The sequence below is a fragment of the Bidens hawaiensis genome, unplaced genomic scaffold, assembly GCF_021521415.1.
Source record: "Bidens hawaiensis isolate Kalapana, Puna unplaced genomic scaffold, B.hawaiensis_p1.1 tig00018244_1, whole genome shotgun sequence".
Taxonomy (NCBI): Eukaryota; Viridiplantae; Streptophyta; class Magnoliopsida; order Asterales; family Asteraceae; genus Bidens; species Bidens hawaiensis.
Genome location: NW_027492761.1, coordinates 448,453 through 461,565, shown reverse-complemented (window position 1 = coordinate 461,565; position 13,113 = coordinate 448,453). Strand labels below are relative to the sequence as shown.

General features: G+C 36.0%; 1 protein-coding gene and 1 pseudogene across 2 annotated transcripts; one reads left to right on the top strand and one right to left on the bottom strand.

The window, feature by feature from the left end:
- Nucleotides 1-1,794: 1,794 nt before the first annotated feature.
- LOC143555674 (monogalactosyldiacylglycerol synthase, chloroplastic-like) lies at nucleotides 1,795-9,322 on the top strand. 2 transcript variants are annotated; one of them, XM_077045190.1, is made up of 8 exons: nucleotides 1,795-2,354; nucleotides 2,428-2,600; nucleotides 2,717-2,878; nucleotides 2,961-3,102; nucleotides 4,061-4,285; nucleotides 4,487-4,549; nucleotides 4,816-4,890; nucleotides 9,086-9,322. In XM_077045190.1, exons 1-8 carry the CDS (start codon nucleotides 1,821-1,823, stop codon nucleotides 9,320-9,322), a joined length of 1,611 nt encoding a protein of 536 aa, XP_076901305.1. In that variant the 5' UTR covers nucleotides 1,795-1,820. The 2 variants fall into 2 exon arrangements, with proteins under 2 accessions (XP_076901305.1, XP_076901304.1); XM_077045189.1 differs by lacking the exon at nucleotides 9,086-9,322 and adding an exon at nucleotides 5,232-5,468.
- Nucleotides 9,323-10,155: 833 nt separating this feature from the next.
- On the bottom strand, nucleotides 10,156-10,641 carry LOC143555683 (L-type lectin-domain containing receptor kinase IX.1 pseudogene; annotated as a pseudogene).
- Nucleotides 10,642-13,113: the final 2,472 nt, after the last annotated feature.

The following is a 13,113-nucleotide window of genomic DNA, read 5'->3' as shown; positions in this document are numbered from 1 at the left end:
TCGGCATGGCAAGCAAAGACTAAAAACTAGATGTAACTTGAATAAATGACTTCTATCTTGTGAGATAAGTTTGACAGTTATGCAGACAGTATCAGCTTATAAAAACAAACAGTCTTATATTTTCAGCTTGCAGATCTTCAGACCACATCTTCAGTTGCAGACATGAAAACAGATGAAATCAGCTTGCAGACAGTTTATGTCTGCAAAAACAAACAGCACCTAAGATCATGATCACATTAACACATGCTTGTTTTAAAAGGGTTTTCTCCATAATAGCTAAAACTAGCTTCAAAACTTTTTTCAAAATGACCTCTCATTTTCTTCCTCTCACATTATCTGTTTTCTTTAACATTTTTACACAGGAACGTCCCTCTACATTGTCTATCCACGTCCATTCTATCTATCTTCATAAAACCTAAAAAAAGACCTACTATGAATACTATGAATGGTCTAATAATGGTTGGCTGCTAAAATATATATATATATAATAACCAACAAGTAAAACCCTAAATTATAGTAAGAGTTCACGTGGCCATAGAAAAAGTAACAAATTTTGGTTTCGTACTTTCAATTTGTAATGACTTAAGCCATTAAGAGCTTAGGGTCTGTTTGGTATGGTGTAATAAAATGGGCAATGAAATGAAATGAACGAGGTAATGGAATGGATAATTACCATTCCATTGACATGTTTAATTACCATGTGGGAATGAAATGAATTATTAGTCTTTATTTTCTGATAAACTAGAAAAGCTGAAACAAAATAAAAATGGCAGTGAGTGGCGGTGGGATGGTGGTGGTGGTGGATGGTGGCGGTGGTGGGCGGCGGGTGGCGATGGGCTGGAGCCGGGAGCGATTGTTGGTGGTGGCAGGTGGTGCTAATAGTGGGTGGTGGTGGCGGTGACGGTGGTAAGCGGCAGGTGACGGGCGGTGGTGGTGGCGGGAGCGATGGTTGGTGGTGGCAGTGGTGAGCGGCGCTGGTGGGTGGTGGTGACGGGCGGCGGCAGAGGGTGGTGGTGGTGGCCGGTGGCGGGCGGCGGAGGTGGTGGTGGTGGGTGGTGAGAGGGCAATGGGTAATGGTGGTGGGAGGGTGGTGGAGGTGACATAGTGTGAAAGTGAGATGGAATGAAAAAAAAAAAGCAAATTTTTTTAGGGGGAATGGAATGGCCATGCTAATGAATTTGAGGTGTTTTAGAGGGAATGGAATGACCATGGTAATGGGTGATTCCATTCTATTGACCTACCAAATACATTTTTTTTTTCATTCCATCACAATGGTCTATTCCATTCTGCCTCTCATTCATGCATACTAATGCTAACTCCAGTTTATAAAGGGGTAAAATCGTCATTTAAAATGAAGTTAACAAAAAAAGTTAACTAAAGTCAACCTTAGTGCCCAAACTCGTTATAAAACTGAAAGCACAAAACTTAAATTTGTTACCTTTTATTTTTCTTAATACTCAAACTTGTCACTTTAACCAAACCACATAAACCCAAATCTAAACGTTTAATTAACCAAACAAACCGAAAAGAATAAACCTAGTCACCACCACCGTCACCAATTTCCAGTTGCTAATTATTAACCCCACTGATATCATATCACGCTTTCACTCTCTTTCCTTCTGTCTACATTCCAACACACTACTATTTAACTTCCAAAATCCCTCGAATATTATTTCTATATTCCAATTCATACAATCTATGTGGCTACAAACCCATCTTCACATCCTCTCAAACAACACACAATCATCCTTAATTCCCATGTCAATTCACTCCATGAGTTAATTACTCTTAACAATTAGACCAATTTGTCGAAACCAACGATGCAGTCATCATCTTCATCGTCATCTGTCACCCTAGAAACCACTAATACCATCAATTTACTATCCAAATTACCCACCTTCACATTCAATTCCAACACCCATCACTTGAATTCAAATGGGTACCCTTCAATTCTCCCCAATTTCACCCAATCCGATAAAAAAATCGGGCCTTTTTCGGCCTGCGGGCGAAAGAAGTCGTTAAAGATTGTGGGTTCTTTGAGTTCTTCAGGAACTGGAAGTGGGTCTAGTTTCAGTAAGTTGTTTAATGAGTTTAATAGGTTTGTTAGCTTCCATTGTGATAGGATTCCTCTTGGGTGCGATTCGGGTAGGGTATATTCGGAGAGTGAGTGTGGGTTTGGAGAGCGAAACGGTGGCGGTTTGGAGGATGGAACATTGGGGTTGAATGGTGGTTTGGTGGGTAATAATAATAAGAAGAAAGTTTTGATTTTGATGAGTGATACTGGTGGTGGCCATAGGGCTTCGGCTGAAGCGATTAAGTGGGCTTTTAATGAAAAGTTTGGTGATCAATATGAGGTTGGTTTGCTGATTTTTTATTCTTTGAATTGGTGGAATTATAATTGGGATTTGATTGAATGTGTTTTTGTAGGTGTCTGTAACTGATTTATGGACCGATCATACTCCGTGGCCGTTTAATCAGTTGCCAAGAAGTTATAACTTTTTGGTTAAACATGGTTCGTTATGGAGGATGACGTATTATGCGTCTGCTCCTCGGGTGGTTCACCAATCGAATTTTGCAGCAACGTCTACGTTTATAGCGCGGTAAGGATTCTAAATGAATCACCTTTTTATTGTTTGTTGTCTACATGTTTTATTATTATCATCATAACTGCTTTAACCGTCATTTCTAACCGGTTTTAAATTGTGTATGATGACAGGGAGGTTGCAAGAGGTTTAATGAAGTACCAGCCCAATATTATCATCAGTGTGCATCCTTTAATGCAGCATGTACCGCTTCGAATCTTGAGGTCAAGGGGTCTTTTGGACAGGATTGTGTTTACTACAGTCGTTACCGATTTAAGCACTTGTCATCCTACATGGTTTGTTTAACATCCCAAATTTTCTGTTAACATGCTGTTTTGAGTGTTGAGACTGTGCTGATTTTAGTTGTGTGTGTGATAGGTTTCATAAACTTGTGACAAGATGCTATTGCCCTACAGAAGAGGTGGCAAAACGGGCCTCAAAAGCGGGCCTCCAATCTCCTCAGATAAAAGTTTATGGGCTCCCTGTTCGACCCTCTTTTGTTAAGCCCGTTCGGCCCAAGGTTAGTAACGACTCTGAAGGGGTTGTGGTCGACACGGGGTGGGTTGACCAAAACACTTTCTGTTATAAAGTTTAAACTTTGTATATATAATGAGTCTCAAATGTGATTACGAAATGATATTATTTGAATAAAGTGAATTAGGAGGTTTATGCAGAAAATGCACATTGGGTGACTTTTGACATGTTTGACCCACTTGACTCGTTCCCTTTTAGAAATTTTCTTTATTATTATTATTATTATTTTTTGTTTTGCTTGTTTGACTTGTTAGAGATAAAACATAACTCAAGTCAACCCGACTATTTTCTGCAATTTGTTTTTGAATATTTCAATTTCTCTTTCTCTCAAAAGTCAAACTCCTAAATAGTTAAATCACAAGTCTCAAATGTGATTACGAAATGATATTATTTGAATAAAGTGAATTAGGAGGTTTATGCAGAAAATGCACATTGGGTGACTTTTGACATGTTTGACCCATTTGACTCGTTCCCTTTTAGAAATTTTCTTTATTATTATTATTATTTTTTGTTTTGCTTGTTTGACTTGTTAGAGATAAAACATAACTCAAGTCAACCCGACTATTTTCTGCAATTTGTTTTTGAATATTTCAATTTCTCTTTCTCTAAAAAGTCAAACTCCTAAATAGTTAAATCACAAGTCTCGACCTTAATTCACTACTTGCGTTTAGATTTGTTTTTCTTTCATTATCTCCTTTTGGTTTATTCAAAGTTCAAACATAACATCAACAATTTTCGACGATCAAGATTATCAGTGAAAAATGAAAATTATTGATTATTATGCAATCAGGCATCAATACACATACAAAATCTCTGTATTTTACAAAGGTAACAATTAACCAAACAAAACATTAATAGCAATTTGAGCTTAACCGAAACAAGGTTGGGAATAGTGCATGCTTTGACTTTTTAGGTCAAACTAATGATTGCATGTGTTTACATAGGTTGAATTGAGGAAGGAGCTTGGTATGGATGAGGATTTACCTACCGTGTTACTGATGGGTGGTGGGGAGGGGATGGGGCCCATCGAGGCTACCGCCAAGGCACTTGGAAACGCATTATATGATGAGAATCTTGGCGAGCCGATCGGTCAGATTCTTGTAATTTGTGGACGCAACAAAAATCTTGTCAATAAGTTGCTTTCAGCCGAGTGGAAGATTCCTGTTCAGGTGAATATCCCATCATCATTATCATCATCATCATGATATATTCATCATATCATCATTATCCTCATATTTAGCATGGGTTACCTATCATTTAACTCCTTATGGGTTATTTATTATTTTTAAAGTTGTATTTTTGTCATAAATTTATTTGGATTGTGTTAGAAAATGAGTGATTATAGTTTAAAGGTTATTAATTAATTTCAGGTGAAGGGGTTTGTTACTAAGATGGAAGAATGCATGGGCGCTTGTGATTGTATTATTACCAAGGTAATCGGACACTTTTGATTATTGCAAGGTTTCGACTTGGTAATTTAAGAATTATAATTTCATATCAACTTTTAGTAGTTTTTAATCTCTAAAATGGTTAATTGAAAAAATCCATGTGTCCAATAATACAGCTGTCAGTTCTTTGTATGCAAAAGATAGATCCTTGCTAATTTTGAAGTTGAAATATGACTAATTTGACTCTCTAAAGTCAAATCTCACATTCTCTAATGAATACTTATTTAATTTTATTTATATGTGTCTTGTAGGCTGGTCCAGGAACCATTGCAGAAGCTATGATCCGAGGACTCCCCATAATTCTAAACGGTTACATTGCTGGGCAGGTATTTTTTGTTATCAAAAGTTGACTTTTTTTTCTTAAATTTCTGCTAGTATTTCTATCTTTAGTTATCGGGTGTTAATAATAATAGAACAAGAAACAACCTTCATACTCGTTTACACATTAATAAGTCGATTTGGTTATGTTTTACCTAACAGATCAAATGGGTTAAGTTAAAAAAGGGTAAACGGGTCAAACAGATTGAAGCATCCAAAATATATTCAAATGTGTAAAACCCTTTAAATTGTTTTATGAAAAACCCTTTAAATTATTTTTGTAATAACTATATATTTTTAATTATTTACACATAACTACTTTTTAATCATTATTTTATTTATTTTGCAGGAAGTCGGGAATGTGCCATACGTGGTGGAAAATGGGTGTGGAAAATTTTCAAAGTCACCGAAAGAGATTGCAAATATTGTTGGTCAATGGTTTGGTCCAAAAGCACATGAGCTCAAAGCCATGTCACAAAATGCATTGAGTCTTGCAAGGCCAGATTCCGTTTTCAAAATCGTTCAAGATCTTCACGAGCTTGTTAAACAAAGAAGTTTAACAATGCAGTATTTGGGTTCAAGTTGAGATTATTTATTATTAAGATACTTGTGTAACTTATGCAATTTTGACTTTTGTTAGTAGCAAGTTATGCTTTTAAGGGATCTTTCCCACAAGCAGTAAACGCATATAAATACGTGTTTTGAATCATATTATTTATGTTGTATGATTTAGGATTTGAATGATTGCTGCTGGAAATTTGTAAACAATGTTCATGATTAATAACATCTATTATTTGGATGATTTGTAGCTTGTGGTTGTTGAAATGAGAGCCTATTGGATTCCTGGAACAAGCATGAAACTGGAATTTGCATACAATTTGACTGTTGTGGTCAAACTAGGAACTTTCTAACTACAATATAAGCATGTGAATTCATATTTTTGAATTGTGTATACAGCAAACTAGAAAAGACATGATCATGCTGAGACAACCTTTACGTTCATGACGTTGCGACATAGGTGTGAAGATGGTTATATAACTAACTGTAAGTTCAACAACAAATATAAGGATGGATATGAAAATCAAATGATATCTAGAGGTGAATACAATGGTTCAGTTACTATAGGATAGGTGTAATCTATCAGTTGAGTCATAAGTTTTAATAGAACAAAACCGAAAAATCTACAAATAAGTTGATAAGTATCTTATTAAACCCAGTGAAAAGAAATTGTTTACGAATTGCCAGTGGGCCATCGATGGTAATCTCTCTTCTGTCATGTGCTCCCTTTCTTCTGTCATGTTCTTTAAGAGTTGTAACTAAAGTACAGATCGATCGATCGATCTTTTTGAGTTATCAAACAATGATGGTTCATTAAAATAATGATGGCGCTGTTTTGTTTTCATGTTTGAAAACTGCTTGTTTAGATTTTTTTTATTTATTTCCTTGTTTTGTTGCCTTTTTGGTGAAAAAGGGATTTTTATTGTAGTAAGCCACAAGAAAGACTACCGTCATCAAGCCTAATCGACGATTAAATTGGTTATGTTCGGTTAAACAATTTTTGATTATAGGGTCCTATAATCAAGTTATTAAAGTTAAAATTACAATGACTAAATTGCTAAACCAGTAAACAACATCAACCAAAATGTGTTTTTTTCCAGTGGCGGGAACGAGTAATTTTTTATAATCTTTTAGGATTCATATGTCTGAAAAATGATTTTATACTTTTGGTGGGATCACAGCCTTCTGGTTCTGAATATCTGCTACTGATGGTTGTTGCAGACTTGCAGCAACCAAGGTCCACTGCATACTCTTCTTATTATTCGAACAGGCATATAGTGTAGATGGTATGGTGGCACAGGGGTTTTCAGTTTTCACTCTTGGTGATAATATGCTATGTGAAGTACCTTCTGGAACTCAACCTGTGCTATTTGTGCTTGAAAGGTTAATTTTTAAACACACGTCTTTTAAGCCGATGATATATATATATTCTTGCCATTTTAACTTCAATACCATCCTTCACCAGTAGAGGTGGAAAGTGGGTGGGTCCGGTAATCGGTTAAAATGTGCAACTGTTTTGTTCATGTCAAAGCAAACGGGTGGGTCGGGTTTACCTGACACGCTTTTTTATCAATCTTTTTAGAATAAGGTCGAGCCAAAATGAGTAATTTTGTTGTGCAGGTTGAAATAGGCCGAGTTGGGTTGATGTGCCAATGCCTTATTTACCAAGGGACCATCCACAACAAGTTCGTTTATCTTCGCTCCAAGCTTCACGTTGAAGACCCATTCAGCTTACTTGCAGGGGCATGCTAGCCGATTTATATAACTGGTTATATTATGATAGTTGTCATTCATTATCTAGTAATTATATTTATCAAGTATTTGAATACTATTTAGATAGATATGATGTTAACTCTTTTATCTTTGTAACCCCCCTATATCAAAGCTCCATAATCATTTGATTTAATTCAATGAGACGCTAATCCGTTTATTAGTCGGTTTTTCATCTTCTTCTGTATAAATACAGCAGGTCACAAATCAAGCAAAATCTTTAACATAATACACAAAATATGATAAGAACCTAGAGTATATAATTATGATTGTTTAAAGTACCATTAATCGATGGTCAGTCATCTGATTCAGAGAAATAGCTGGGCACTGGCATATTCGTTGGAAGCTCAGCTTCGAACCTGAGCGCCCTAACTGCTTGATATTTCTTTTGCTTATATGAACGACCTCTGGTAAATGTAATGAGGTATTTAACAAATCTAGTAAACTTGTGCTTGTGAATACACGTAAAAGACACATGAGATTGTTACATAGTGTACATCCTTTCAATGTCAACATCTTCGGTTTTTGTCAAGGTCTGCTCTGTTGGGAATTTCGGTTCATGAACGTTACTTAGCGTCTTAGGTTAAGTAACATGATTTAAGGAGTGGATAACTATAAACAATTAAATGACTTTCTATTCGATAGGTGTAGTTATTTGGGCCCGAAAGAAAACTAGCCCAAAATAATAATGTTTGGCTAAAGTATTTTTGTTAATTGAACATAATACATTTGGGCAAATATGCTTAGGCAACATGTTTATTAAACTCTTATAAGTTAATTAAATATATAAAATATAAAAAGAAAATCTATAAATTATGTTCGGTTTGATTTTTTGGTTTTAATTACATGCAAAATCAAAATACTAAACCAAAAGTTTGGTTTTAACAAATAAATAAAATAAAACCAAACTGTTTTAAGTTTTTTTTCCTTAAAAAAAGAAAAGAAAATTGATACGCATTCGCGTGATGATCCATGAACTATTAGTCTAGTAGTATGGTGTCCCTCTCACAAATATGAGGTGGTAAGGACAAATTTTATACATGCATGGTTTGATAGATTTTATATGAAAAAATTTGTTTAGAAAAAACGTGTTTATGTAATGCTGCGTTTGTCGCTTCACAATTTGTGACACGTCATTGCAAAATGCTAAAAAACTTTGATCAATTTGAACGTGGTATATATATATTTTCTTAATTTTTAAATCGTTTTGTTTTAAAATACATTTTATGTAGCGAAAACCAACTGAGAGAAAGATTAATATATTAATAAAAAATATATCTATCAGATATTTGACCTGGTTATTAGCTACAGTTTACTAATCTAATCTAACTATATATTAAAGAAACATGATTTTCCATATAGCATCATTCTAGGGCTTCCACATAGGATGCCACATACATGCCATGTGAGCAGTTTCCTATTTTTGAACCCATGACCTCATGTTTCAAACTAAAGATGTATACCAACCCCACTTAAGTAGTCATTGTGTTGAATTTCTTGACTTCTAAATGATATATTGTTAATTCACTTATAATTAATGTATTACATATAACAATTTTTTATTTTTATTATATTTTTCACCCGTGTGGAACACGGGCTCTAACCTAGTATAATAATAAAACAAGAAACAACCTTCATACTCGTTTGCCCACTAATAAGTAGATTTTGGTTATGTTTTACCTAACGGATCAAATGTGTTAAAGTTAAAAAGGGTAAATGGGGCCAAACAGATTGAGGCATCCAAAATGTATTCAAATGTGTAAAACCCTTTAAATCGTTTAATGAAAAACCGAAGTAGATTATTTTGTAATGAATATATATTATTAATTATTTACACATAACTACTTTTTAATCATTATTTTATTCATTTTGCAGGAAGTCGGGAATGTGCCATATGTGGTGGAAAATGGGTGCGGAAAATTTTCAAAGTCACCGAAAGAGATTGCAAATATTGTTGGCCAATGGTTTGGTCCAAAAGCACATGAGCTCAAAGCCATGTCACAAAATGCATTGAGTCTCGCAAGGCCAGATTCCGTTTTCAAAATCGTTCAAGATCTTCACGAGCTTGTAAAACAAAGAAGTTTAACGATGCAGTATATGGGTTCAAGTTAGTTGAGAAAATATATGTTGTTAAGGTACTTGTGTAACTTATGCAATTTTGACTTTTGTTAGCAGCGAGTTGTGCTTTAAAGGGATCTTTCCCACAAGCAGTAAACATATATAAATACGTGTTTTGAATCATAGTATTCATGTTGTGTGATTTAGGATTTGAATGATTGCTGCTGGAAATTTGTAAACAATGTTCATGATTTATAACATCTATTATCAGCTTGTGGTTGTTGAAATGAGTGCCTATTGGATTCCAGAAACAAGTATGAAAGTGGAATTGGCATACAATTTGACTTTCAACTTTTGACTTTTGTGGTCAAGCTAGGAACCTTCTAACTAGAATGAATATAAGAATGTAAATTCATTTATTTGAATTGTGTATACAACAAACTAGCAAAGACATTTGATCATGCTGAGACAATCTTTTGTGTATGTTCGGCATAACGTTGCGACATGGGCATGGAGACGATTATATATCTATAAGTTTAACGATAGATATAAAGGCGTATATGAAAATCAAATGATATCTAGAGGTGAACACAATGGTTTGGCTACTATAGGATAGGTTTTCTACGTGCAACTGGTTATATTTATGATAGATATGATGTTAACTCTTTTATCTTTGTAACATACCCCCCCCCCCCCCCCTCTCTTCCAATCATTTGATTTAATTCAATGAAGATGCTAATCAGTTTATCAGTCGGTTTTTCATCTTCTGTATAGATATTAAATACAATAGGTCACAAATCAAGCAATCTTTAACATACATAATACACAATATATTATAAGAACTTAGGGTATATAATGTTCAACAATTATGATTGATTAAAGTACCATTAATCGATGGTACCAAAGCTGGGTACCGGCATATTCCTTGGAAGAATTGGGAGCTCAGCTTCGAACATGAGCACCTGAATTACTTGACAGATAGACGGCCTCAGACTAAGGTCAGGGTGTGAACACCATAACCCCACCATCATCAAACGCTCGACTTCTTTTGCGTTGAATTCATTGTTCAACTTCTGATCCACACCAGAAAGCAGCTCAGATTTTCCATGGAAACCCCAAACCCGCTCAACCAACCCAAAGTATGAGTTTAGGTCAACTTTATCAGTTGCCCTTTTTCCGCAAGCTATCTCTAATGCAACCACCCCAAAGCTATACACATCCGACTCTCTGCTAGCTCTCCCGGTCATTGCATACTCAGGAGCCATATAGCCTAGAGTTCCGCCTAAACCAGTGGTTTTTAGATCCCTTTCGTTGTCCAAGAGTCCAGGCAATCCAAAGTATCCAAGCTTTGCGATAAAGTCGGAATCAAGCATGATGTTGCTTGCTTTGATATTCCCATGCACCACTCATTGTTCACGCGCTTCATGGAGATATAGCAATGTACCTGTGGCGATTCTGTACCTCATGTCCCATGTAAGAATACTTCTTTTGTAGAATAGATGATAATCAAGGCTGCCATTTGGCATAAACTCGTACACTAGCAACAACTGAGTTTTATCATGGCACCAACCAATGAGTCTCAGCAAGTGTCGGTACTGTAATCTACTGATGATCTTCATTACAGTCATGCACTCTTGCTTTCTTAGTTTAAAACCCTGTGAGATGTTATCAGCAACTACCATAATATCACGTTCACCAGATAAGTAGCCCTTATAGACGCATCTGAATTCTCCCTCGCATAACTTCTGGTCATTAGAGAAGTTGTTGGTTGCCCGGGCAAGATCTCTGAGAGTAAATCTTCTTAGTCCTGTTCCTAAATGAACATCATCATTTACTGATGTCAAGGCAAGTATGTCTCCCCAATCTTTTCGGTCCTGTCCCGGGCTTCCATATTCAAAATGGCCTTTAAGTGAACTAACGAATGACCATACTTGGTTGATGTTGATTCCTGGTCCTTGTGTTGAAGAACCCTTTGTTTCTTGAAATGACAATGCCCGGACAAGACTGCCTACAACCTCAGACATTGTTGGCCGCTGATTTGGAAGACTAAGCAAACATCTAGCTGCAATACTAGAGAATTCCTTCAAAGAACTCTTTGAAATATGGTCCCTCAAACTAGAACTAATAAGCTGAGTGAGTTTTCCTCGTTCGATCAGGTCTTGAGCCCATATTGCTAAACCCTCTTCCAGACTCTCGTCCAAAGCGGGCCTTCCAGACAACACCTCAACCAATACAACCCCAAAGGCATAAACATCAGATTTTCTTGTCAGTCTGCCTGTGTAGAAATAATTTGGATCCATATACCCAAAGGTGCCTTTGACTGTGGTGCTAACATATGTACATGCCTGATTTGTCGGTCCTATTTAGCCAATCCGAAGTCTGCAATCTTGGCATCGTAATTCTGATCCAACAGAATGTTGGAACTTTTCACATCACGGTGTATGACTCCTTGTCCTGTGCCAGTACCCGTGTGCAGGTAATCCAAACCATGTGCAGCTCCTATGCAAATCTTGAGCCGCCGAGACCATGTCAGATTTGTGCCTTTCTTGTGAAGATGATCATAAAGGGTTCCATGAGGCATGTACTCATAAACAAGAGCCATCTCTTTCCCCTCGTTGCAATAACCAATCAAAGGTGTGATGTTACAATGGCGCAGCTTTGAAAGCATTTTAACTTCAACCCAAAACTCATTCGCTCCTTGATGAGAATCATAATGCAACTCTAGATGGCGTAGAGAAAATTAGTTGGTCCATCGGAAACCTTCCCTTTGTACACCTTACCAAACCCCCTGTGGCCAATGCACCATTTTTCATCAAAGTTATCCGTTGCTGAACTGAGTGCAGACATTGGAAAGCAGCGGCATGCAGGTTGCTCGTCTTTGATGATTGCAGTTAACATCATTTTGAGTCGATACTTGCAAATACGAATCAAGCTTGTTCACTTTATGTTTTCCCTAAAACACGCATAATCAAGATGACTTGAATTTTATGCAATTATCACTAACAAAACAAACCACTTTTGAAATACTTTCTAGCAAACAACATTTTTATGTTCTGAAGTTCTGTTTTATCAAATTTAGTTTCATGATAAACACCATATTAAAGCTGTAAACAGGGTAGTTTAATTTTGTATCGTCTGATGATCAATTAAACCGTATAGATGAAAGTAATACTAGTAGGTAGTAAGATCATTATGTAAACATGATTATATCATATCAACCAGACCTCGACAAAAACCGAAGAAGTTGACATTAAGTAACAATCTCATGTGTCTTGTACGTGTATTCACAAACCCAACTTTACTAGATTTGTTAAATACCTCATGACACAGAAAATGAATAGCTAAATAGAGCTATAGATAATAGAATGATAGCTGTAGGAACACGTACTGAAATTAGACTAATTATTATGAACAAAGTGATCGAAGTTGAAGAAGAAAGCCACAAAAGCAAAAGCATGGCTTCCTTTTGGTGGTGGACGGTGGGGGGGGGGGGGGGGGGGGGTGTATCACAATATTTTATTTGATCCAAAAGCTCACTTTAATATGTATGTCGATTTGGTTTTGGGTTCAAACTTCAAACAGAAATTTCAGTTCTATGTCTATGAAACCCGTTTGGATTTCAGGATTGTGTTCGGTCCTATTCGACAGGTGTAGTTATTTGGGCCCGAAAGAAAACTAGCCCAAAGTAATAATGTTTGGCTAAAGTATTTTTGTTAAGTGCATATACTACATTTTGGCAACATGTTTATTAAATTCTTATAAGTTAATTAAACATTAAGTAACAAATGAAAATATGTAAGTTTTGTTTGATTTGATTTTTTGATTTTAATTACATGCAAAATCAA